Source organism: Notamacropus eugenii, chromosome 3 (genome assembly GCF_028372415.1).
Source record: "Notamacropus eugenii isolate mMacEug1 chromosome 3, mMacEug1.pri_v2, whole genome shotgun sequence".
In the NCBI taxonomy this organism is placed as follows: Eukaryota; Metazoa; Chordata; class Mammalia; order Diprotodontia; family Macropodidae; genus Notamacropus; species Notamacropus eugenii.
The window spans coordinates 34,111,078-34,137,635 of NC_092874.1; the positions used below are offsets into that span (position 1 = coordinate 34,111,078).

Genomic DNA, 26,558 nt, shown 5'->3' on the forward strand with positions numbered 1-26,558 from the left:
TCCCTCTCTCCTCCAGTCATTATCTTTGACTATAAATTATTGATCATTTATCACTTCTCTGAGGTAGAGGGAGTTTTCACACTGGAAGTACCACACAATAATTAAATCCCCTCCCAATAAAGGCTGTTTCCATATGAAAAGAACCTTAGCCCTGGATATCTGGATCCTAGGAGAATGCAATATCATTTGCATACCTGGTACAATGGCCTCTACTTCTTTCTTCTTTCTTTCTTTCAATCATTGAATCACATACAGATAGCCTCAATATGGAAACTGGCAACATTAACACTGAATGGGATAAAAAACTGTTTGTTTTTCCAAATTCAATTCAAAAAGCATTTATTATATGTGATGTCGGGCTCTCGGAATATAGGGTATAAATGAAAAGTCTCTCCCCTTACCTTCCATGAGGAAAACAACATGTACCCATGTAAAAATATACAAAATATACATATGTATGTGTACATACATATGTGTGTGCATTATAAATAGGAAGTCTCATCTAAATGCTTTATCTTTAAAAAAAATACAAAAGAATTTAAGGGAATTTGGAACTACTATTCCATTGTTTAATGACTGACTCATTGAAAAGTAAAATAAAAAAAAAATACATATATACAAAGAAATCCTATATTAGCTCCAGAATGGCATGTTCAGTTCCAAGTGGGCTATCTTTGCTCCTATTTCAATCTCTCTCTGACCCAGTTTAAAGATAGCCAATCTCTCTCCCATCCCCCAGATTTAGGCACCTCTGTGAAACAGATAATTTGGCCTCAGACAGCTGCTGTGACTCCTGGCAAATCATCTCTTTGCTTTCAGACTCAATTTCTTTATCTGTAAAATGAAGATTATAAAATTGCCTATTATCAATATGAGGTCAAATGAGAAAACATATACGTGTGTATGTATATTGTGTATGTGTGTATACATACATACATATGTTTATATACATGCATGTACATATACACAGAGTTAGCCCTTCATCACAACTTTCCTTTGTGGTTTTGATATATCATGGGTCATCATAAGAAATTAAAAGGAATTTTTTGGGAGTTTTGTGCAGATGACAGAAAAAGTTTAGAAACTCAGAAATGCATAAAATTTATGTGTAGCATTATATAATATCAACATATTTTATCTTTTCATACCATAATAATTCAGACTTCTTCTCTGATACTGAGGGCCCAAAAATTTCATGATGATTTTCAGATTGTGAGGCACTGTGCTCCTAACAGCTTCTTGATGTCTGCAACCCTTAAAATATTACAGAAATACTAGTTACCACTTTTATTATAGTAAGGTTGTTGGGAGGATCAAATGATGTATGTAAAATGAGTTGAAAGCCTTAAGATTCCTCCCAGAGCTCAGGCTGACCTATACTGACCTTGAAGCCTACCGGGCCAGCTCCTCGGGGGTCTGAGCCCCATTGCTCAGTTATAATTCCTCTGTTAATACTTAGAGCAAACTAAAATGTATCTCACATTAATGAACCAATTAACATAGTGTCAATAAGGGAGATTAAGTCTGACTTAATCCCATTGAAGCAAGTACTGGGTGAGTGTGTTTGTTAGTCTTTCTTTGTAAAAGGCATAAAGGGCTGAGACCCCTCCACCCAGAAGCATCCAGGATAATGAGGACTCAGAAGACTACCCCACCTAGAAAGCATGTGAGGTAATGAGGACAGCTGAAGACTGACAATGAGGCCGGGACCACCCCACTCTGGCCACTGAGGCCAACATGTCATGGTGAGGACCGTGCCACACAAGAACAAAAGGGGAGGAGGGGTTAATTGTCCCAGAATTAATGGGACAAGGCTTCAACATAACACAAAGAGATCTTTTCAGGGACATTCATGGGGATTTTTGTATGAAAAGGATCCAGTGAAATGAGCTCCTTTCCAGGATTCCATCCTCCTCATGCGCATATATTTTCCAAAGCCTCCTTCTCCTTCTGATGTCACTCACAAATATCCCCTCCCCCACTCCCAGACCTCCACCCTCCCCCCCCACCAGTGAATTTGATAACTATAGACTGTGCATGAATGAACAGATATGGGTGGGTCTCTGTGTGCAGATCTTTCTGTATACCAGGATCAATGAAGCTTCTTCATTAATAGGCTCTCACTAGTTAATAAATCTTTTAAAAGTCATTCAGTTCTTCCTTTTTTGACTTCTGTCTACTGTTATGTCCATTTCCTTTCACCAGTCCAATCTGAACGGCCTTCTCCGTTCAGACAAGAGGTCTCTTCTCTGGGACATCCTTTCTGATCCACTCAGTTGCTGCTTTGCTCTCTTCCCCATGGAAAAACAAGACAAAACAAAACATGACTTTGTATTTACTCCCAATAGTGTTTGGAAGGATCCTGGATCTGGAGCTGGAATGGATCTTAGGGACCACACCGTCCAACCCCTTCATTTGACAGATGAGGAAGAAAACTGAGGACCAAAGAGATTAAGACCCTATGACCCTAACGTCACAGACCTTGAGCAAAGGAGTTGATATTTGTAAAGCTCTTAGCACAGAGCCTAAAACATAGGAGGTGCTGTATAAATGCTCATTCTCTTTCCCCCTTTCAGTTAGAAGGGACTTCAGAGAACTCTTAGTCCAATCCCCTCATTTTACAAATGAAAAAACTGAGAGGCTGAGAGCCCAGGAATGACTTGTGAAAGAACACCTAAATTATGTTCAAAAAAAATCCTGATTCAGGTCTCTCTACATGGTCAATTAAGGGCAAACAGGTCGAGGAGTTTCTTGAAATCTCAAAGCATCAAGCAGTTGGAGTGAGATGAGCCTCCAGATTCCAACTGTGAGCTATTCCTGCTATAGGCAGGAGTGCAACAGTTTGCAGCTAAGTGGTGCAGTGGATAGAGCACTGGAGTCAGAAAGACTCATCTTCCTGAGTTCAAATCTCAGACTCAGCTGTGAGTCCCTGGACAAGTCATTTAACCCTACTTGCCTCAGTTTCCTCATCTGTAAAATGAGCTGGAGAAGGACATGGCAAACCACTGTAGTATCTTTGCCAAGAAAACCCCAACTGGGTAGGAGACAACTGAAAAAAGACTGGACAATAGCACAAAACAATTTACATATGAGAGTAAGACAGGGATTAGTATCTGCTTAGAGCCTTCCCCATTACCACATTATTGGGAGATGGAAGTAGTCCCCAGGTGATAGGAATTAGTCTGCTGGAAATGGAATGAGTTTGCAAGAGGTGGGAATAATGCTAAAGGGACCAAGGAGCCCTTTCCTGCAGGCTAGCAGAGACTGAACAAGGTTAAAACATCAGAATCACCCAGACTGACTCTGTCCCAATGACTGACTTTGTACAAGCCCCAATTTACTGCTAAGCATGTTTATAATACAACACCACAGTCACACCTCTGTAGTTCCTCTGTTCTCATCATCCTAATCTCTGCTGCTCATGCTAAATCCATTTGAGTAAGTACTAGTGGCTATGAGGTGGAAGACTTAAACCTGCCATCTGAAACAAGTATACCATGGCCATGAATATTACAAAAATCATAATGCCACGTTTCCTTCAATGTCATAAAAATTAAACAAAATTAGCTGAGCATAGTCATGATATCACATATCCTTTAAGGAAACAAACCTGGTTAAATAGGTTCTGTAGGTAAACTAAATCACGTTACAGATGAAACCACTTGGAGGGCTCACCAAGTGCTAATCTGAAAGGAGAGATTTACATATCACAAAGGTCCCTCAGTAAACCTAAACACCACAAAACAAGCAGAAGTAATATAATAATGACCATTGATATTAAATAACACCAAGTCTCCTCGTAATCTGGTAACGTACTCCCATCATTTATTCAATCCACACATTTGGTCCCATGTAGTCTTCTGGTCCCTGAAAACATCTCCCCTTGTAGGACTAGGCCTTGTTCTTAGGATAACTCTGAAGGGGGATCCTCCTAGCAGATCTGTTTCTCTGGTTCCAAGTCACTTGTAGAGATTAATTTAGTAATTCTGCTAAAATCTGCCAAGAATAAGACTCAATACAATTTAGTACAACCTCCTAAATTTGCTTTTCCAGTAACAAGCTCATGTGATAACTCAAACCTTACGTATTTAACTCTATTAACAACAGAGCTATAGGAAGAACAAAAAATTAGGAACCCATAATTCACCTTAAACTTCAGAGAATTTCAGTTTTTACATACAACTTGCTCTTTCCATGTTTACCCAAATCCTGTATGTGATATGGACAATGACAAAGACACAGGCTGAAGGAAGAGGGTCTGACTTGGAAAATGAACCCTCCTCCTGTCCCTTAATATTAACAGATAGGGACTTCAAACTAGGGGAAAGAAAAGGCATGATTTTAAAATTTTATATATTATATATATATATATTATATATCTTATTTGTTTAAGTTTATTACTCCATTAAATTTAAAAACTTTTAAATATCTTCATCTCATCCCCACCCCCTTTGTTTCAAGTATGTACACACATACACATATATATTTCTCATATCATCTTGAAAGAATTAAGTACTTTAAGGACCTGATCTTATATACAAATATTTAAGTGTTAGCAAGTAGATAACAAACCCACAAACTCATTTACTTAGTTGCTTAGGACATAGAATTGACTACAGTTTTAGAATAAAATAGTAAGATTTTTTTTTTCTACTTGCAGTTTATTTTAGTACTCATTACCTCTGTGACCTTAGACAAGTTTCTTAGCATTTCTGGGCCTCGGTATCAGCATTTACAAAATGGGTTTGGGGTGGGGTTAGACTTGATGACTACTTTCAAATCTAAATCAGTGTCCTCAACCTGGTTTAGCACGTCGGCCAAGATGGTTTTCCTAGGGTGTGGCCACTGCACATGCTACAGCTTCTTGGAGCACAGCTCAAATGCTGACTCTTCCTTTAAGCCTTTCCTGATGCCCACCCCCATCCCTTAGCTAGCAATGATCTTTCCTGCTTGTATCTTCCATACCACTTCATTTGCATCTCTAGTACGCTTGTCACGCATTATTTTACACCAGAGTATATCTTTTTATGTGTGATTTCCCCAGCTTGATTGAAAGTATACACAAATAAAGAGCAACAAAATGGGAAAGGCCTTGTGGGGGAGGGGGAGGTTCATTTCAGCAGAGCCTTGAAAGAAACTCCTGAAGTCAGAAGGACCCTGAAGCCTACGTGATTTCTGCCATCCTGCTCTTTCTAAAGGAGAGACACTAGGAGCAGGGAAATAGAAGCCTATTAGGAAAGCAGTGAACATCAGGAGGATGATACCTTGACTTGCAAGTGAATTAGATTTAAGTGAATCTGGGCTGTGTCAAATTACTAGTCTCACTCTCTCCTCTAGAGTCATCAGAGTACAGTGGTAAGACATAGGTCTAGATGACTGCTAACAGCCTCAGATGCAGTGGGAGACCTTGGTCTTTTTAAGCTAAGGTCTTTCCCAGGTCTCAGTTTGTCTAAGGTAATGCTAGGTAAGAATTGAGGCAAAAGATGATCTAGTTTGCCTTCACAAGAGAATCAGTCTGGGAACGGAAAACCCTCAGTTTCTGGCCAGACAGAAACAATTGCTATTTATACTCACTTAGGCTTTGATTCATTCATTCATTCATTCATTCATTCATTCATTCATTCATTAGGATTCAAATGGAGCTACTTGACTAAGACTTTAAATTCAAATTGATGTGGCTTTGATTGGCCAATAATAGGGCCCAGCCCAAGCCTCACTTGCTCTTTGTTTGAGTTTTGATGGTCCAAAACCTCAATATCATCCTGAATTCTCCCTAGTTCCCTCACAACCCCTTTCCCCATGGCTAATCAATTTCCGAGTCTTGTCATCTACCTCCAAAGCATCCCTTGCATCCATCTCCTTGCCTCAACTTGCATGGTCACCACCCTACTTCAGCCCCTCAAAGCCTTTCCCCTGGACTACTGAAATAGATTTCTCATTGGTCTCCTTGCATCCAGCCTCTCCTCTCCCCTCTCTGATCCATCGTCCTCAAGGTTACCAAATTGCAATTCTCTTTTTCTTTCTAAAAAGTGTTGATTGATAACTGGTTTTATAAGATCTTAATTTTCAAGTGATGCCTTCCCCTTTGGGGACAAGGGCATCAAGGAGATTTCTCTTGGTCAATAGTTTGATACCTGTACATTTCTAACTTTGCTTTTCCCATTTAAATTTCTGTAATTTATGCCAAAAAATTTACTATTATTTTCTAAAAGACAGCATAAAGCAATTTAACAAAACTATGACAACATACACAATATTCTATATAATATTCTCCACCTATAGTCCCCTCACTTCTGGAAAGAAAGGAAGAAGGAATCTCACATTATTTAAGCAGACTCCAGCTAGTTTCCATTTCCAGAACAAGTATATATATATATTAAGTGCCCATAATGTGCCAAGCACTGTGCTAAGTATTAGGTATTTCTCCCCTGCTTACCACAAGGATAAGACACCATTCCCTAGAAGATTTAACCTGCTGGTCCACCTGTCCTTAGATATGTCCACCATATCTAAGGAAGCTCCACCTAGGCTTTATTTTATTCCACAGCAGCCTTGCTATAACAAACTTACTCTCATTCCATCCCCCTCTGCAGTTCTGAAATCATAATCTAAACAATACTACCCACCATATTCTTAAGACTGTGTTAATCTACTCAGCTATCTTTCTATTTACCATTCAACAATAATACCAGATTCTGGCCTCTTGTTGTTCAGTTATCTTTCTTACCCCATGGAACATAGCATACCAGGCCTTTCTATCCTCCACTATTGTTGAGGTTCAGTGGTGCTGTGACCCCAAAATAGTTTCATGCAGGCGTACCCAAATGGATTCAACCCAAGCTTTCTTTTAGCCAAAAACAAGGTTTATTAAAACACTGATAGAGGGTGGAGATGATTCTATAAATCCCTCAAACTGACCAGACTCTTAAGGAATCTAAGCATTTGCAATGCAATGATAAGCCCACCAGACTGAATCTGAGCACCTTAATGGAGGCAAGATGGATTTTATATACCAAAGACTGCTGAGAACAGAGAAAGGGTCTAGATGGGATTAAGGGAGTAGTGGTCTAGGATGGGGCCAGGTGAAGACAATGAAAGGGCAATTAATTAACCGGGAAAGGCCAATTGTCCCAAGCTAATGGCAGGGACTTGGGCCATATGGGAAAGTTTAGGGGCTTTTCCTTTTTGGGATCCAGATCCCAAAGACATGGTCTTTTACTTTTGGGGTTTCGCATCCCATCTCCATCATTATCTCTTAAAATTTGTCCAAGTTTACATTTGTTCTTTCCATGACATATCTATTCTTCTCATCCTCTACTATCCCCTTCCCCTTTTGCCTTCAATCTTTCCCAACATCAGGGTTTTTTCCATTGAGTCCCATCTTCTCATTATGACCAAAGCATTTAAGCTTCAGCTTCAGTACTTGACCTTCCAGTGAGTAGCCTGAATAAATTTCTTTCAAGTATTTGGCTGATTTGATCTCCTTGGTATCCAAGGGACTTTCAAAAGTCTTCCTGAGCACCACAATTCCAAAGCATCAGTTCTGTAGTGCTCAATTTTCCTTTTAGTCCAACTCTCATAGTTAAACATTGCTACTGGAAAAACCATAGCTTTGATTATATAGACCTTTGTTAGCAAGGTGATGCCTCTGCTTTTTAGAAAACTGTCCAGATTTGCCAAAGTTTTCTTTACAAGAACCAAGAATCTTTATTTCATGGCTTCAGTCAACATCTGCAGTGATCAAGAATATTAAATGTCACACTGCTTGCATTTCCTCTCCCTCTATTTGCTAGAGAATGATGGGACCAGTTGCCAGGATATTAAGTTTTTTTGATGTTAAGCTTCAAGCCAGCTTTTACACTTTCCTCTTTCCCCCCTCATCAAGAGGCTCTTTAATTCCTTTACCTTTTCTGTCATCAGAGTGGTATCATCTGCATATCTGAGATTGTTGATATTTCTCCCAGCAACCTTAACTCCAGCTTTTGATTCATCCAGGCTGGCATGGTGTGTGATATATTCTGAATATAAGTTAAATAAATAGGATGACAATATACAAAATTGTCCAAAGTTAAACCTTTTCCTTTCCTGATGTTAAACCAATCAGTTGTTCCATGTTGAGTTCCAACTGTTGTTTATTGGCCTGAATATAGTTCCGAGGGAGATGAGTAAAATAATCTGATACTCCCATTTCTTTGAGGATTTGCCATATTTTGTTGTGATCCACATAGTCAAAGGCTTGAGTGTATTCAATGAAGCAGAAGTAGATCTTTTTTTTCTGGAACTCCTTTGTTTTCCCCATAATCCAGCAAATGTTGGCAATTTGGTCTCTAGTTCCTCTGCCTCTTTGAAAACTAGCCTACTCTTCTGGCAATTACCAGTTCACATATTGCTGAAGCCTAGCTTGTAGAATCTTAAGCATAACCTTAATGTGATATGAAATGAGTGCAATTGTTTGGTAATTTGAACATCCTTTGGCATTGTCCTTCTTTAGGATTGAGATATAAATTGATATTTTCTAATCCAATGGCCACTGTGTTTTCCAAATCTGCTGGCTCGTTGAGTGTTGCACTTTGACAGTATCATCTTTTAGGATTTTAAATAGTTCAACTGGAATTCTATCATCTTCACTAGCCTTATTAGCAATGCTTCCTAACGCCCACTGGACTTCCATCTCCAGCTTATCTGGCCCTCGGTCAGCAACCATATCATTGTGGTTTTCATTGACATTAAAATCTTTCTTGTATAGTTCTTTTCTGTTTTCTTGCCACTTCTTTTTAATCTCTTCTACTTCAGTTAAATCCCTACCATTTTTGTCTTTTATCATGCCCATTTTTGCATGAAATTTCCTCTTGATATCTCTAATTTTCTTGAAGAGATCTCTTGTCTTTTCCATCCTGTTGTTTATTTTTTAAATTTCTCTGCATTGTTCATTTAAGAAAACCTCATCTCTCCTTGCTATTCTCTGGAATTCTGTATTCAGTTAGTATAACATTCCCTTTCTCCTTTAACTTTAGCTTTCCAAGATCCTGGCCACCACTCTCCTACTTATGTTTTTCTCCAATTGAAATATCAGTCAGCGAATAAACATTGCATACTTACCATGTGTGTGCTGGGGCACTGTGCTAAACAATGAAAGACAACTATTGCCCTCAAGGAGATTACAATCTAATGGGGAAAGACAACATATAAATAGTTGAAAAAGAGGAGGAGCATGACACTGAAGTTCAAAAGGCACTAACTGAGCAGGAAATGGAAGAGATAGATATCCTGGATACCTTCCTTAAATGAAGGTTCTAGGTGGAACCCTCCACCTTTCCCCTCTCCAATCAGAGGCTCTAGAGAAGGGGATATTGTATGAGGTGTACGTTCCAGGGTCTTCATTTTTTTATTTGTATCCCCAACACTTAGTCTCATCTTTGGCACATAATCCCTAAGCAAATAAATATTTCTAAAGCATAGGTATGACTATGTCACTCTCCAGCAGAAAGACTGATTGTAGCTCCCTATTGCCTCTAGGCCAAAATCCAAACATATCAGTCTGATATTTAATGTCTTTCATTTTCTGGCTCAGTCCTACTTTTCCATTGTTGGGGTGACACCCCCTTCAAGCATACCCTATTCCAGCCAAACTGGCCTACTTCTGGTTCATCAAAGTCAGAATTCCATTTCATACCTCCATGCCTTTGCCTAAACTATTTGCCAATCCCTAGGAAGACTCAGTTTTCTCAACTCCACCTCTTCGAATCTTTAGCTCCTTTCCAGTTTGAGGTTAAGTGCCATTGCCCTATAGGAAGTCTTCTTTGTTCCTTAGGTCACTAGTTCTCCCTCTCTCCTTCCTCAAATTTTCTGGTAGTTATTTATATGTGTGCATGCTATCTTCACAACAGGTAGAATGGGAGCCCCTGGAGGGCAGAGGCTGTACCAATTTTTCTTTTTATATCCTCAGCACCTAGCATGGCACTAGTAAATACAAACTGAATTGAGCTGAATTTTTCAGGCTAAAGGAAAAAATCAGGACAATGTATTTCAATGAACGGAATGGCAACACTTCTCAAGGCCATCATAGTTTTGACCTATAAAAGAAAAATTGACAGTGGACATTAGAGTAACATAATTTTACTCTTAAACCTAACATTTTTCTTCAAAATTATGATGAGTGGTACACGTGATATAGCTGAATTCTTTTAGAAAACATCTCCAAACTCCAAGCTCCTTGATGTCTTACTTTGGAATTTACAAGGAAGTAGTTTCCTTCTTCCCTATCTATGGCTGTTGCTACTATGGAGGCCAGCATCAACTTATAGAAAGCATAGTAGGGAATACAGTTCCACAAAAGCCCTTTGCCTCCCTGCTCCTCCCCCTTCTGATGCATTTGTTCATTTCCCTGTATAGATGCAACCTCTCCTTTGGGTTAGGTTGACACAGAACTCATTACATCTCAAAAATTTTAAGGACTCCAGTGACTACTAAGCATAGTTGGAGGTTAACTTTGGTGGCAACTGTAGCAGCAAGCACTCTGACATACATCTAGGATGATGTGCTAGCACAGGTTCTTAGATCTGCTTTTCTAAGGAAAGAAACTTAAAAGGGAGACAACAATCTCTAACAGAGACAATATAAGCAGAGAAATAAAGACCAACAGACAGGGCTTCAACTGTCTGACCATAAGCAATACATACATCACAGATCAACAGACAGATCCACCTGTCTGACCATTACATACATACTTAGTTAACAGAGAGAGAAGCACCATCATCTGGGTTTTCAAAGATGGGGGTGCTCCTTAACAGCTACCCAGCATCTTATCTGGCACCTCCAAAGAGTAAGTCCCAAAGAAAACCTCATCTTAGAGTAAATATATACACTTCTAAGAGCCAGAGGGCATCATGACCTCATAACCCAGTGCTTTATTAGCAATTAACGAAAGATGTGGGCCTTCCTACAAAACAAGCTTCCCCTAATCAAGCTTCCCTTAATGGGCTCCATCTGAGGCCCATTAATGGGTGGGGAAGATCTTTAACTCTTATTACTGCAATTTTTTCTACTTTTTTCCCCCTCATCTATTCTTGGACCTAATCAGTTACAAAAAGTATCTCTGGGACCAAGCAAGGTATTGTTCACTTTATTTTTAATTTAATTTTTTTTGTTTATTTTAAATTCCGAACTGTCTCCTTTCCTCCCCACGTCATGCTAGAGAAAACCACCATTTTACACACACACACACACACAATCAATTCTTTCCTTGGAGGTAGATAGCATCTTCCTTCATGGGTCCTCTGTAGTTGATTTGAGGACTTACAATGTTCAGAATAACCTAGTCATTCTCAGTTGTTCTTCCAACAATCTCACTGTTACAGTACATATCTTTTCCTTGGTTCTGCTCATTTTACTTTTCATTATTTCATGCAAGTCTTTCTATGTTTTCAGCCAGCTCATTATTTCTTATAACACAGTAACAGTCCATCACAATCATTTACCACAACTTGTTTAACCATTCTCCAATTGATGGGCATCCCTTCATTTTCTAGTTTTCTTGCCACCACAAAGAAAGTTGCTACAAATATTTTAGAGCATAAAGGTTCTTTTCCTTTTTCCCTGATCACCTTGGGAAACAGACCTAAAAGTGGTGTTGCTGGGGCAAAGGGGCACAGTTTTGCAGCTCTTTGGCATACTTCCAGATAGTTATCCAAAATGGTTGGATCAGTTCACAGTTCCACCAACAATGTATTAGTGTCCCAATTGTTCTACATCCCCTCCAACATTTATCCTTTTCCTATTCTGTCATTTTAGTCAACCTAATAGGTGTGGAGTATAATTCACTTTAGCAAAAAATGGAAAATATAGCATATGAGAAATAGTAAAATTTCTTTTTTCTAGGTCTTCAAACAGAGATTATGACCACTTGCCTTATGTTATAGTGCAGATTCCTTTCCTAAATGAGTTGGATTAGGTGGCATCTAGGGTTCCTTTTGAGCTCAAATTCTGCAATTGTATGAACTCACGAAAAGTAAGATGTTATTTCCAGTCCTTGTAGGAACATCATAGAACTGTTAACTTTCTGTATCTACTCCATGTAATGTACTGAAATGGTCACTTTCCAATTAAAAGCCTGGCCTCTTTTAAGAGCTCAGCATAGTTGACCAGAGAACCAAGTAAAAAGATACATAAATGCAGATTGTAGACAGGGAAATCACAATCCTAGAATATATACAGATACCTTATATCTCAGCTAAAGAAGGGTAGTCTGAGATTTCAACCCTCTTTATAAGTATTCACCAAATTGTACCTCCCTGATACATTTTGCCCCGCAATGGGCTCTACTTTCTCTTTTTTTCCTCTCTGTCCTGCCATCCAGTGAGAATGCTATCTACTTGTTCAACCAAAGCCTCAAATTATCCCTGTGCTTCTGCCTTCCAGGGTCATTGCCTAACCACTAAAGTTGGCTCTGCAGATGGACCCTCCCCATCTGTCTTCAGTCGCTTTTCACAGACTGAGTTATTTAATAGCCTTAACCCAGAACTTTTGACAAGAGGGGAACCTGGCTATGAGCCCAAACTTATCCCCATTCCCTAAACCATTGGTTGTGTCTGGAACCTGGCCCCTTAAATGACCAAGTCCTGGAAGAAAACAGAAGAAGTTAAGAGTTTGAGCTGGATTTGAATCCCAGATCTACTCTCTCCAGCATTTAACATAGTGCCTGACACATAGTAAGGGCTATATAAATGTTAGTTGTTATCATTATTATTACTAGGAGGAAGACTGGAGGATGAGGAGGGGGGAAGAGGAGTATCTATCTACCGGGGTGATCTTAAGTCACTTAACATCTCTGGTCTCAGTTTCCTCAAATGTAAAATGAAGGGGTTGAGATATATGACTTTTGAGGTTCTGTCCATCTTTAGATGCACAACCCTATAACTATTATCTAAAGTCTCTTCTAGCACTAAACTTTGGTTCCTTTAAATCTCAGTCTTGGCGATGGTTATCTTTGTGACCTTAGGTAGGCCTCTTAAATACTCTGAACCTCATTTCACTCATCTCTTAAAAACAGTTGGGGAGTAGAAGTGACAGATGAGATTCCCTAATATGGGCAGAAATAGAGAGCCAATAGATTCCAGAATAATCACGGCATCCCTTTGTGTTGTAGCAAAGACATTCCCCCAGCGGCTGCTTATCACTCGGGGAATGACTGAAGAACTGGACTCTCTGAATAGAGTGGAATATTACTGTGCAGTAAGAAAGGATCTAGATGAAGGATTCAGAGAAACATGAAAGGATTAGTTGGACTGATGCAGGATAAAATAAGCAGAACCAAAAGAATCCATGCCCTGGGCATTTGCTCTGGCTCTCCCCCATGCCTGGAAGGCTCTCCCTCTTCCACTCCCACCACTGACCTCCCTGGCTTCCTTTAAGTTCCAACTAAAATCCTGCCTTCTATGGGAAGCCTTCCCCAACCCCTCCTAATTCCAGTGCTTTCCCTCTTTCACTTCTTCCCTATTTATCTTGTGGATAGCTCACTTTGTATATGTTTGCTTGCATGCTGACTCCCCCATTAGATTGCAAATTCTTTGAGAACTGGGACTGTCTTTTGGATCTTAAAAAAAAAAATCCCATGTTTATGTCTGGCACATAGTAATTACTTAATAAATATTGATTGATTCATTGACATACAATGACTCAATAAGAAGCAACTGATGGCTCAGTAGATAGAGCCTGGAGTCAGGAAGACCTGAGTTCAAATCCAGCCTCAGACATTTACTAGCTGTGTGACCCTGGGGAATTCACTTAACCTCTGTCTGCCTCAGTTGCCTCAACTGTAAAACAGGGATAATAACAGCACCTACCTCCTAGGATTGTTGAATGCATCAAATGAAATATTTGAAATGTCTGGCACATAGCAAGTGCTTAATAAATACTTGTTTCCTTCCTAAAAAGGAAGAGGAATTCTGAGCATTGGAAAAACCAATAATGATTCCAGAAAAAAAGATAATGAAACATATTTGTATAGATCACAGGCATTACTGGGATTTTTAAACTATCTGTTATTCCTGCCTTTCACCACATGACCAGCCTTGCTCTTTTTCTAATCGTACTTCATTTATATTTTCTCTTAATTCATTTGTGTTGCTACCAATAGGCATTAGGAAGGAGCAGGCTGTCACATATATCAAACAATGTATACAGGAGAAATAGGGGAAAGATGTTATTGGAGAAATGTATGACAAGAAAAAAATAATGAGTTATTCACATGGTGATTTGGAGCCAATCAATGAACAACCTACATGGGTTTTTCTGTGCATAATGATGGACATAGAAGGAAGGCCTCTAGAATATTGGGTCATCTTGCTGTGGCAGATTCTTTGGAGGACTTGTGTAAGAGATATCTGTGATGGCTAGGCATGGATATGCAGTCATCTACATCTCTGGAGATCAGAGAGCTATTGTAGTACAAGGGCATATGCATGAGGGGCAGACACCACTGTCACACAACAAGCCAGCATTTAAACCTAGATCACCTGACTCCAAATTCTATGGTTTTTCTACATTTCTTAGCCTCCTGATTCAAAGTTGTAAAAATCCTCAAGTTATTTGCCAAGAAGATCTGGAGTGATTCTACTTCATCCTTCTGTGGAGGCAAAGGTCCTGGTGAAGGCCTGTTTATGGGGCAGGTCTCCCTAAACCAGAAACATTCTGGGAATGCTCCAAAAAGAGGACCATAAACTTTCATTAAATTAATTTTAAAACATCTGACTGTTTGTATCAGAAAAAAATTCTGCTGAAACAAATCATTTGGTCTTTTACAAAAGCTTCATTATTCTCATTTTCTTCCCTCCTCTGAAAGCTGGGCAGGTGTCCTTCTCAGCACAAAGCTACAGCTGGCCCCAAAAGGAGCACCCTGTACAGAGCAGTCCCGGTGCTGGGCCCAGAGGATGAATGGAGTTAAGTTGTTCCTTCCTTTAATGCATTGTATGTTTCTTCTGTGTGTTTCTTCCATTAAATAAATACTGGGGTATTTATAAGAGCTGTCAGCAAACCACCCACTTCATTTTCTGTTCTACAGACCCACTTAGCTCCTGCCGGAGCCAGCTTTCACAGAAACAGTAACAGCCTGTACCAGAATCACAGTGATATTCAAAAAGATATGCCTTAAATGAATGCTAAATATAACTGTTCCACATCAACTAGTAGCTGAAATCTCAACTTTTACAACTATTGTTTGTAACTATCTATTTTGGTTGGTTTTTTGGTTGGGGATTCAGATCTGTGATCTCATCTGTATGGGAAATCCTGATGGAGAAATGTACTCCAACTGATACAGTTCTGAAAATGGGCTACAGTTTAGAGAGATTTGCTTGAAGCTTGGCAAAGAAGCCAAGTGACAAAACTGTGGTTGTATAGTTAGTGTCAGAGGTAGGATATGAACCCAAGTCTTCCTGATTCTGAAACCAGCCCTCTAGCCACTCCCACTTTTCATACTGCCTCTTCTAAATACTTAGAAGGCTTGAATTTCATGGGCTCCTTAATGCTCAACATAAGGAGCACATTGAATGTGTCCTTTAACCATTTTATAGCTTGACCCTATTGTGAGCATGTATTTGGAGAAGGAAAGACTAAGAACTTAGGTTAGTAGTTGATAAAGAGAGAGAGACAGAGAGAGACAAAGACAGATAGACAAGAGACAGAGAGACAAAGACAGAAAGAGATAAAGAGAAACGATGAAAGAGAGAAAGAGAAGAAAAAGGAAGAAGGAGAGAGACAGACAGAAAGGAAGAGGGAGAGAGACAGACAGACAAGGATGAAGGGAGCGGGATTTTGTGAATGGTTTTAAAAATGTCAAGTTTTCCGGTACATTGATCCAAATCTTTTAAATGTATCTTTTCTGAAATTTCAGTTTACCTGGAAAGGTCAGTATTTTGGTTAAGTCAACTGTCAACTTTCCTGATGGACATCTGCTGCCACATGCCAGACATATCTGCTTTGGACATGAATCAAAGAGTAAAAAAAAAAATTAAAAATCCTCTTGAATATCTCCTTTCTCCCACTTCTTGGATTTAAAGCTATAGGGGACCTTAAAGAGCATCCTGTCAAGTTCCCTATTTATAGAGGAATAAACTCAGAGATTAAATAACTTATTCAGAGCCATACTGGTAATAAGGGGCAGAACTGATTTTGAAACCTGTTTTTTTTTTTATCTAAACTTGACACTCCCATGGTATCACACTGTTCCAAAGACATTTTAAATGAAGTTTATAATCACTCCAAGGAGTTCATTTTTTTTTAAGTGGCATGAAAATCCACAGAAGAAAAATTAAGTGGATGAAAAAATGTCTATTATCTAGAAGAAATATACAGCAGAATGGACAACAGAAAGAGCTAGTCCATCAGTATATATATATGTATATATATATATGAATATATATACACACACACAAACACATATATACACACATATGCATATATATACATATACATACATACATATCTATATATCTATATCTATATATATCTATATATATATATCTTCTGGCCAGACATTACAAATGAACAATAAGCTTGACCCAGAATGAATGTGAGGAGGAGAGTAGGCTGATTGTTTATGAGAAATTTCCATAGGTGTGCAAAGAACATGGGCGGAGTATGGTAGCACACACTAGACTGAGCATCACAATGCCAGAATGCCCTGTCCATATACTAGTCACACCTTGTGGATATCCACACCAATAATCTTCCAGTAACTTTGTATGGTTATGAATTTCTATAGAACTATTGTGCTATCACTCTAGAATACTACAGTCTGCAAAGAATGTAACCCAAAAGGCAATGGAGATGCCCATGGAGGATGTGAACAACCTATAAATCATTTCAATAGGTAAGTCTGCAAGAAACCATATCAAAGATGTCACTAAATGTGCAGGGAGCTTCCCCCACCCCTGCTTTTTCTGTTCTTCCTCTATCCTGCTCAGAATGATACAGATTTGGCTAGAGCTGATGATAGAAAGTGGGGAGAGAGGAATACCTGAGACAGAGATACCATACTGAAGGCCGGGCTCACAGAGCAAGGGATGCCAGGATTGGCAATGGTGGTGGGTAGCCTTCTTTGTCAAGGACAGCTACTGAGTCTAACTAACCTGCTCTCTGATGGGCTAGCTATGGTCAGATGAAATTTGGTCACTCTTAACAGGACAAGACAGTCAAAACCAAGGACTATCACTTGCAATGGCAACTTAGATCTTTTCTAAAGTCCTTCCAGAACCCAAATTCTTTCCCCTGGTCTAAGTCCCGGATGCTCTCCTACTTTCTGCCTCTTTATCTAAAGACAAGCCCTACATGAAACATAAGTTGGACATCAAGAGGGCTTCTTTTTCTTGCCCAAAGAGGAGTACCAGTTGGAAAATGAACTCAGCATACTCATTTCCTATAAATCCTAAGTTGAAGCAGCTTCTGAAATTGAAATAGTTCAATTTAACTCTATATGTCTAGCATACAGAATTTGGTTAGTGATTAGGCACATTGAATTTACAGCATAGTTTTGGGTTTTTTTTTTCCCCTGGAGTTGATTTGGAGTTCTTTAAATTGGCACCGTTTTCTGTATTTGTAAGTCTTGGGTTGTTTTCTCATGTTTATTTTTTATTTTATTTTATTTTTTTACTTATCACATTCTTCTAGGAGATTTATGATCTTTAAGCTGTTTATTTGGAAAAAGTTTTTTCAAGTTTTTCTATTCTGCTAATTATTTTTGCTCTGTGAGCCATAAATCCTGCAATTTTCTCCCTTTCAATTTGTTTTCAAAATTTTTATTTTTTGCTTGAACCATTCAAGAACATTTTGTTGTGACACCATGTTTTCTTGGGAAACCACAGGGTTCTCTGCTTAATTAAGGGTTAGTTTAATTTCTTTGTCTTGTAATAAGTCCCAAACTCATTAGATGTTCTAGAGGCCATCTTCTGTTTTAATATCTTCTCCATTGCTTTAACTGTATGTGCTCTAGGTTTTTATCTGAGCTTTCTATCTCTTCAGATCCTCGATAATTTCAGGTTCCCCCCCACCCCCTTATTCTCCTATCTCTCACTTTCTGACTCCTTCCCCTTTGGTATTAGGTCCTGTGGGATCTGAACCTTAAAAGCATCTCAGCCTCCTCCCATTTTGGGGAATTAACTTTTTACCATCCTCAGTTCCTGCCCCCAAATGACTCCTGGGGCTAGGGGAAACTAAATTGACCCCAGTTGAGGCAGATGCTAGTGCCCTTTCTTTCAAGCCTGGTACAACTCCCTAAATGTGCTGACTCTTTGCCCCATTTTTCTGGCTGAACACTACTACATACCATGCTGCCAACCCCCCAGGCAAAGCACAAACATTTCTACTTTCCTGTACCTTCCCACACAATAGGGTAGGCAGAGTTGAGGTCTGCTGCTTATTGCTATAGAATGGTGGGGCCGGATTGCTGGTAGAGACTGTAGAAACAGCAAGAAAACTGCTGGACTGATCCAAGAGCACAAGAACACTGGCTGGGTCTTGTCACTCTGCCAGAGTTTGGGGACTGGGGAGGGAGGGGGTATTGACTAAGCACATTAGGGATTATCTTTTCTGTTCTTAATTCATCAAACTGTTGCCTTAATCAGCCTCTTGGTGTCTTTGCCTGTTGAGATATCTGCAATTGCTTTACCTTTCCCACATAACTATTATTTGGGGGAATTTCTGAGAGTTTTTGAGGAATAGAGAAAATATCTAGTCTGTCACCTTATTGTTTAATCTGAAAGTCTTGAGTCAATTTTCATACTAAGGAAGCTTTCTGGGGCTTAGAAAAATGTAGCCTCTTGGTAGAGATATTATTATGCCTGGTTTCCTTTTTATTATGTACTGTCCATTTGTTCATTGGTTTTATGCTATAAGTAGTATCCAAGCAGATATGTCTACTTCTGTGGGGAGCCATCTCCAGTAGAATACGGCATGACTAAGGATCATTGAATTATAGCAAATCCAAAAACAGGAGAGTTTGTTGTTAGGTGGGGCTCAGAAGTAATTTCTGATTCTGTAAATCTATAGTCCACATATCCCTTGACAATAAATCAGTGGTATCCTATGGAAAGAAGTGCAGCTAAGAGACAGAAAATCACTGACTCTCTGAGCCATGAAAGCTGAGTACTCAGCACTTTCACATAGCTAGGTATATGCAAAATCACTAGGGAGATGGCAGGGTAGGAAAAACCCAGTTTCTAATCTTTCCTGTTCACTAAAATCAGATGAGTGGCTATCAATACAATGTAGTGGTTAAATAACACTGGGAAAAATGGGCTGTCCACATAGGAGGAGTATGAAACAGTCTACATATTCCATTGCTGTTCATAAGTATGAATTGGGTGTGAAGAAAGCTTAGACTTCTGCATTAACACAATCAATTAAAGGCAGTTCTCCTAGGTGCAACAGAAAGTGTGTTGAGATTGACTGAAGAAACTTAGTCATGCCTTGTGGGTTTTATTTAAAATAGTAATCCAATTTGGATGCCAGCATTTCAGTGGTGAGCCAGGAAAAATAAGTTCCAGTTAAGCCCAGAGGGAGCTGTGCAAAGAGAGGAGAGGAAAAAAGAGAGGGGGATGTAAAGACAGAGAAAGAGAGGCAGAGACAGACAAAAAGAAACCTAGAAACAGAGACTGAGGAGTGGGCACTTGGAAAGATGAGACACAAAGAATCAAGTAGCACAGAGGCACAAATGAAAGGAAAAAGCAAAGGTAGGACTGATATATGTCTGAGAAGGGAGAGCTGGAGGAAGATCACTGTCCCTCTAGGCATCTCAGGGTAGAAGACTGGGTCTGAAGCCACCATCTGCACCTATGTCTTCAAGGACAGGGAAGCCCCAAGAAAAAGTCTTTCCCTTCCCTAGGTTCTCCTCCCCAGTGCTTATCAATGGACATTGTGGTCTAGTATACTTGTTTCTTTATACAAACACTTCTGGTAACCTGAATTTTTTCCTCAACCACAAGGAATTTAAGAGTTGTCTAGAGACAAATTTAGAGAGCAGCTAGGTGGCACAATGCATAAAGCATGAGGCCTGGTGTCAGGAAGATACAAGTTCAAATTTGGCCTCAGACACTTACTAGCTGTGTGACCCTGGGCAAGTCACTTAACCCTGTATGCCTCAGTTTCCTCATCTGCAAAATGAGCTGGAGAAGGAGATGGCAAACCACCCCAACACCTCTGCCAAGAAAACCCCAAATGAAGTCATGAAGAATCAGACATGACTGAATTAACTCAACAACAAAGATAAACATATATTTATATTAAGGCAGAAAGACAGACATCTCCCTAAATGTAAGGAATTTTCCTGAGGGTTCTGCATTATTGTGATTGAACTCCTGACATATAAACTACATAATAAGATAGTAGAGAAAGGAACCACATAGTATTGGTACTGATTTTAGAGCAGGATCTCTTTGGATATCCTGATGAAGCCTATGGATCCATTCTCAGAATCACGTTTTTAAAAGCATAAAATAAACCACATTGTAGTACAAAAGAAAACAATTATATTGAAATGCAATTGTCAAAATAAATGTTAGTAATTTCACCACCTCATGTTAAGATTCCATATGACCAAAGCCAAAAACAAAGCCAATTATTAACAGCGTGTAGCTACTGTATTAAATTCCCAGACACCAAGGGGGCAAAGAGGAAAGAGTGACCATGATGTTATTTTTGGTTACCTGTACTTTCAGTAAGAACACCCCCAACACTCTACCGTCCATAGGTATTACAATATAATGTCCAAACAACTTGAGGAGGGCTCTTAACACCTTGCATTGATTTCTACTGGAGGACCTAAATAAGACTGGTATAGGCTACGTGGAAATTTATGGGATGGCAGCTACATCACTGAAAGGACTACTAGCATTAATAAGATCTATTGGTGTGTTAGAATTCATTTTAAAAATTCTCTAGAAATAATTTTATGAGGCAAAAATATGTACAGGCATAACCATAGTAATGTTGCTCTGATCAATAATATTCATTGTATTGAAAAGGCAAGAGAAGCTATGTAAGGTTGGTTGTATTTTTCCCCCAGGGGAGTGACATGGTTAAATTAGACATGTGCATTAGATTATTTGGCAACTGTGTGAAAGATGGCAGGAAGAAGGAAGCTATTGCCAACTGATTGTCTTTTATCCTATCTTCTTCCAGCTACAACCTCCCCTTCTTTCCATAAAGAACTAGAAGTTCCCAAACTGACAATTGACCAGTGTCATAAGAGATAAAATCATGCCCTCTCTACACACAGAACTTTCTCTCAATCTGCAATTTTCATTCTCCTCCTATGTTCCTTCAAGCTCCCCTCACTCCATGCCATTCTCTCCAGTGCTTCTTACACTGTGGGTCTCGACCTTATATGGGGTCAAAAAAAAAATTGGCAACAGTAAAAATTTTCTGAATGCACGACAACCAAAAATTAACTCAGTATCAAACTCCAATGAATCCAAGGTGTTTCTGGCAGTGCTTGCCTGTGTTGCATCACACACAATCTCATTGCAAACATAAGGCATGCGGATTTTGCACTGCACATGCCATCATGCCATGCAGTGCCAACAAAAGCTGCTGGAATGTGAAAAGGGCTTGCAAGTGGGAAAAAGTTTAAGGAGTCCTATAGTCTAAACTTCCCCTTTACCAACAGTAGCCTCAAAGGGCCTCTACTTACTGTAGACATCTTTGTCTACTAAATTCTTGGGTTCACAGTAGTGTATTCTTTCTTTATCTTCATCTGCCTCTTCACATAAGTCCTAGTTGATATTATAACTGAAGTGAAAAGGGATGAGAACTAGGACCAAGGGGGTTGCAGGCTTTCATTACTCCTCTCTCCTTCTCAGTGATATGTTGGAACTAACTCATACTGGCTCTGAGAGTTGATTATTAAATTTTCAGCATCAGCATTTACACTTGGGGAATCAGCAAACCCTACAAGTCATGGATAGTTTGTTTTGTTGGTTGTTTAGACGTACAGTGATGAAAAAAATGCAAATAATACAGATTAAACTGAAAAGTGTGGCATGCTTTCTGGAAAGCCAATTGTTAAACATTCACTAGCATGCACATGCACACACCCACATCCACTCCTAGAATATTTCTGGATAGCAATGGAGGAAGCTACACTAAAAAGTCAGGTCACTATGCTTTAAGAAGTCTTTTATTGCACAGCTAACAAAGTCTAGTTCAACATTTCGCCTTTCTTACTCGTAGCCAGCCATTCCCTGAAATCACCACTACTGAATTAACTTCTCAAATGCATTCTCCAAGCAAATTCCACATAAATCAGTGAGTCCTCTCACCTACATTCATTCTCTGAACACTCTCCCCCCTCTTGTTTTGCAATATCAACTCTTCTGCCAAACTCCCTCAAGCCCCAGTCATTCCAAGTTATCCTATAAACCTCTCCCCAAAAGACCAGCCCTGGGACAACTTTCTGACAGAGTTCCTCTGCTCTTGGGACAAATACTTGTATTTTTCTTTTTCCCCTTCCACCCATCTAGCATCCCAAGCTGCAGATAATCGATAGATAGACAGAAGATAGATAGAGATATTGACAGTCTGGTAAAGCCTGTGAGCTTCTCAGAATGCTGTTTTTAAATGCACAAATCACATAGATTTACAAAGAAAATAAAGCTTAGTAAAAACAAATAGATATATTTCCCATTCAAGTTAATAGAACCTCTGAAACCTATCTACAGACTCCTTAATTCAAATTTAAAGGTCTGTGAATTCTAAGATACAGAAGCCTGTTCTACGCTACAGTATAATGAAAGGGCTAAAGCTTGTTGAGGACCAGTGCCACTCTTGTCTCCATCTAAATTGCTGAGATGGAGATTGGAATTTAAAGACCTTTTTAATGGGTTGGCTTCCTCACAGGGCCTGCTAGATCCCACTTGAACATTCCCAAAATGTGATCTACTTTTTTTTAATCCCTGCACCTCATTCTCATAGCTGCTCCTTTACAGTAGGCTTACATGCAAGACTTCTATTGTTATTGAAGAATCATGGCTGTTTGGAGTTTTTGTTTGGTCCAGTTCTTTTGCATTCTTGAGCACATAGATGCTTTTTCTTTCTCTGTGTTCATCTCTATTTACAAGATTCTTCACTGCTATTTTAAAAGGCAAAGTAGATTGGAAAACCTGAACTCAGAGGAGCAATATGCATTATCAAAAACCTACTAGAACATTGATTTATATTTCAGTGCCCCCCAACTCAAAACATTTGGTCAGCAATAATCTGGGGTAGTCACGGATCTCAGTGGTATTAATTCTATCCACAGATGTGCATCACAATCTAACTCTACCCTCATCCCACAGAATGGAAAGCACAATAACGCATGATCTTACTTGATCCTCATAATACCCTGTTATTTAGGCACCACAGGCTATCTACATCCTATTTATCTGGTATTTTTAAAACCCTAAATGGTTTATTTTTCCTCAAGGTCATTCTTCCACCCAACTTCCCCATTTCTGTTGATGATACCACCATTTTTCAAGTTACTTAGGTTCACAGCCCAAGATTCATCCTTGATACTTTAGCTCTCTGCTATATCCAGTCAGTTACCAAGTCTCATTAATGACTGAAATCATTCTCTATGTGCCAAGCACTGTGCAAAGCCCTAGGGAAATAAATGGGGGAAAATATGGGACAGTCTCTCTACTTTCAATGAGCTCACACTCTAATTGAGGGAGACAACACCTGGAAGAGAGTTCAACTGTAGGGCAAATAGAAAGTCCAAAAAGCCCTAAAGATTCATAATCATGGTGGTCAGCAAGCAGGTCAGTGACAATACCTGAGGATTTAGAGGGCATATAATGGCAGAACAGATGGTAAGGTTTGATGATAGGTTCTCCATTTTGCTGGAAAGGTGGTAGCTGGTGACTGCCAACTCACCCAAGTGGTGATAGCAGCCATGTCCTTATTCTTGCCAAGTGGTCAGGATACGTTCTGGGAGACCCTGGCTATGGGAAAGGGTAAAGGGAAAGCAAGGGGGAAGAGTGAAGCCTGTTGGCAACTCTTTCTACAAAACCACACCTCCCTGTTTCCAGGATTATTCCTATTTCCACAACTCTTTGACATCCATTTCCTTTTTCCCACTCATATAAGCCCTGCCATCATTTTAGCCCCTCACCATCTCATATCTGGACTGTTGAAATGAATAGGCTCCCAACTAGGCTGTCTGTTTCCAGTCTCTTCCCTAATCAATCCATCCTCCACAGCTACCAAACTGTTACTCCTGAAAACACAGATCTGATGCTGTCACTTAACTTCCTATAACATCTTCTAAATCTTCTTATGTCATCAATTATGAAATAAAATACAGGTTTCTCAACCTAGCATTATCAGTCTGGCTCTGACATACCTTTTTAGGGGTTTTTTTTCTTATTGTTTCCCTTCATGCTCTCCATTCTAGTCCAAGTGGCATTAACTAACTGGTCTAAACTGGTTCACACATTGCATATTCCATCTCCCACCTCCACACCTTTGCACTACCTCTCAGAACCCCTAAATTTCTTTAAAGCACAAATTGAGTGCCAACTGCACAAATATTTTCCTGATTCTTTCCCACCCAATTTTTAGGAATCCCTCTTAAAATTATTGTATGTTACTTTTATACAATTCTTAATTATTTGTTGTGTATAGACTTAATCTCAGAGTAAAACGTAAACTCCTTGAGGAGGGGCATAGATCCTTTGTTGTTGGTTTTTTGTTTTTTTTTTGTATCGCCTATGCTTAGCACAGTGACTTTCATATGAAAAAGTCTTAGTCACTTTGTTGAATTGAACTGAATAGTTCTGAATGTTCTCAGGCTCTGAAGAATATTTTCAAAGTGTTTGTAGCAAAGGCAGCCTCTTTGGAATAAATCCCCAGGTGACTGATTTGAAGATACCAATGGTTATATAATGGGGCACTCAGGGAGCCCACCTGATCTGTTATCTGGGGAGGGCTCAGGTCCCATGGAGCAGAGCATTCCTTCTATTCCCTTCTAGTGGGGCATATGCCCTGGTCTCTGCCTCTCTTATAAATGTACAAGTCCTATGTAGCTAAAACCATTTCTATTGTTTTATACTCACACATGGCAGGTTACTGTGCAATGATGCATGTCCAAGGGGACTCTTAAGACTGTACTATTTCTCACTTCAATTCTGAGGGTGAGAGATACTCATTCCTCAACCCTACCATTTGCCACTTATTTTGTTCTCAGTCACCCAGAACTACAAAATGACTTGTGGCTAAGGATACTGTTACTATAGTGAGCATTCCAAACAGGAAATTCTACTCTTAAAGACTTGCTGAGCTCCAGTAAGAACTTTGGGGAAGTGGGGGAAGAGGAGAAGAATGGCTCAGTGATCCCCAAACAACATGTCAGAAAAGCTTAGGGGGTAAGTCTTCTTGAGTTTCAAAGGGAAAAGACAGCCAAGCTGAAATTATATTTGCCATGCTCCTTTGTCCAGCTCTTTCCAGGTATTTAAAAAGCAAATAAAATCTTGAAACTAAGTTGTATCAAATGAGTGGCTGGGGAGATAACCACAGGAATGCCATTTGCCAGATATTTTTGTGCTATAAATTTGTAAAATGAGACAGGCTGTCTCCTTAGTAACATTAGGTATTTATGACTTGGGAGAAATGTTGTTGACACAAACTGTTACCTTTCAGGCATCTACTATTTGGGTTTATAGACAATCTGGTACGCTTGGCTGTTTTTTTTCCCCTTTTCTCTGGGACTTTGTAATATGTATTATTTCTCTTGTTCAATACTTCATAATAGTAGCTGACATTTTTAGGGTCTGTAAAGGGCTTTATGTACCTGGTCACATTTGAAAGCTATAATAATAACAGCTCACATTTATACAGCATTTTAAAGTCTACAAAATGTTCTCTATATACTATCTCATTTGGTCTTCACAAGATAGGTGGCATTTTAATCCCTGTTTTAAAGATGAGGAAACTAAAGCTCAAAGAGGCTTTTGTAAGATCCCATAGCTAGGAAATATCTGAGGACAAGATGGAACCCAAGATTTTTTGACTCCAAAACCAACATTCTATAAAGGTCCTTCCCTTATTAATCCCTTTACCTTTGTCAATTTAAGCAAGACCTCCCCTGAGGGTAAAAACGTAATGGCCCATTTTTATGCCTTAGATAAGCAGCACTATGGAGTGGGGAGGGGACTTGCCTGGAATTGGCTGCTTGTTTGTCCTTCATTCTGTAAGAGGACCATGACATCAGGAAGAGATGTCATGACTTGCAAGTGAATTAGATTTAAGTGAGAAAGGGTCATAACAAAGCCATCTTGGTCCAGTGGCAAGATGTAAATCAGGATGAGTGGAGATGGCTTTTTAAGTTAAGGGTTTTCCCAGGTCTCAGTTTGTCTGAGGCAACATCCATTCAGTGATTAAGTCTAGGTAAAAATGAGGCAAAAAATGAACTCTTTCACCTGGTCAAAAGTAAAATAAAATCAATCTGGGAGGGGAAGATCCTCAGGGTTTCTAGCCAAAATAGAAACAGTTGACATTTACACTCACATTAAGCTATCAGAGCCCAA

The 26,558-nt window shown here is 39.3% G+C and overlaps 1 protein-coding gene and 1 long non-coding RNA gene across 4 annotated transcripts in view; one reads left to right on the plus strand and one right to left on the minus strand.

The window, feature by feature from the left end:
• Positions 1 to 515: 515 nt before the first annotated feature.
• LOC140532591 (uncharacterized) lies at positions 516 to 25,291 on the minus strand. Its single transcript, XR_011976590.1, has 4 exons — positions 25,089 to 25,291; positions 23,807 to 23,975; positions 1,149 to 1,254; positions 516 to 834 (listed from the first exon to the last, which is right to left on the minus strand). It is a non-coding gene; the product is annotated as an uncharacterized lncRNA (long non-coding RNA).
• PP2D1 (protein phosphatase 2C like domain containing 1) overlaps positions 16,685 to 26,558 on the plus strand; it is a 33,345-nt gene continuing 23,471 nt past the window's right edge. The window contains exon 1 of one of the 3 annotated variants that reach the window (XM_072651217.1): positions 16,685 to 16,867. Coding sequence is in view for 2 of the 3 variants with exons in the window: in XM_072651214.1 (XP_072507315.1) it covers positions 25,454 to 25,479 (26 nt within the window). In the remaining variant the exon portion in view is untranslated. Of the gene's footprint in view, positions 16,868 to 25,278; positions 25,480 to 26,558 lie in introns of those variants that run through there. The other 2 variants (XM_072651216.1, XM_072651214.1) reach the window with 2 other exon arrangements.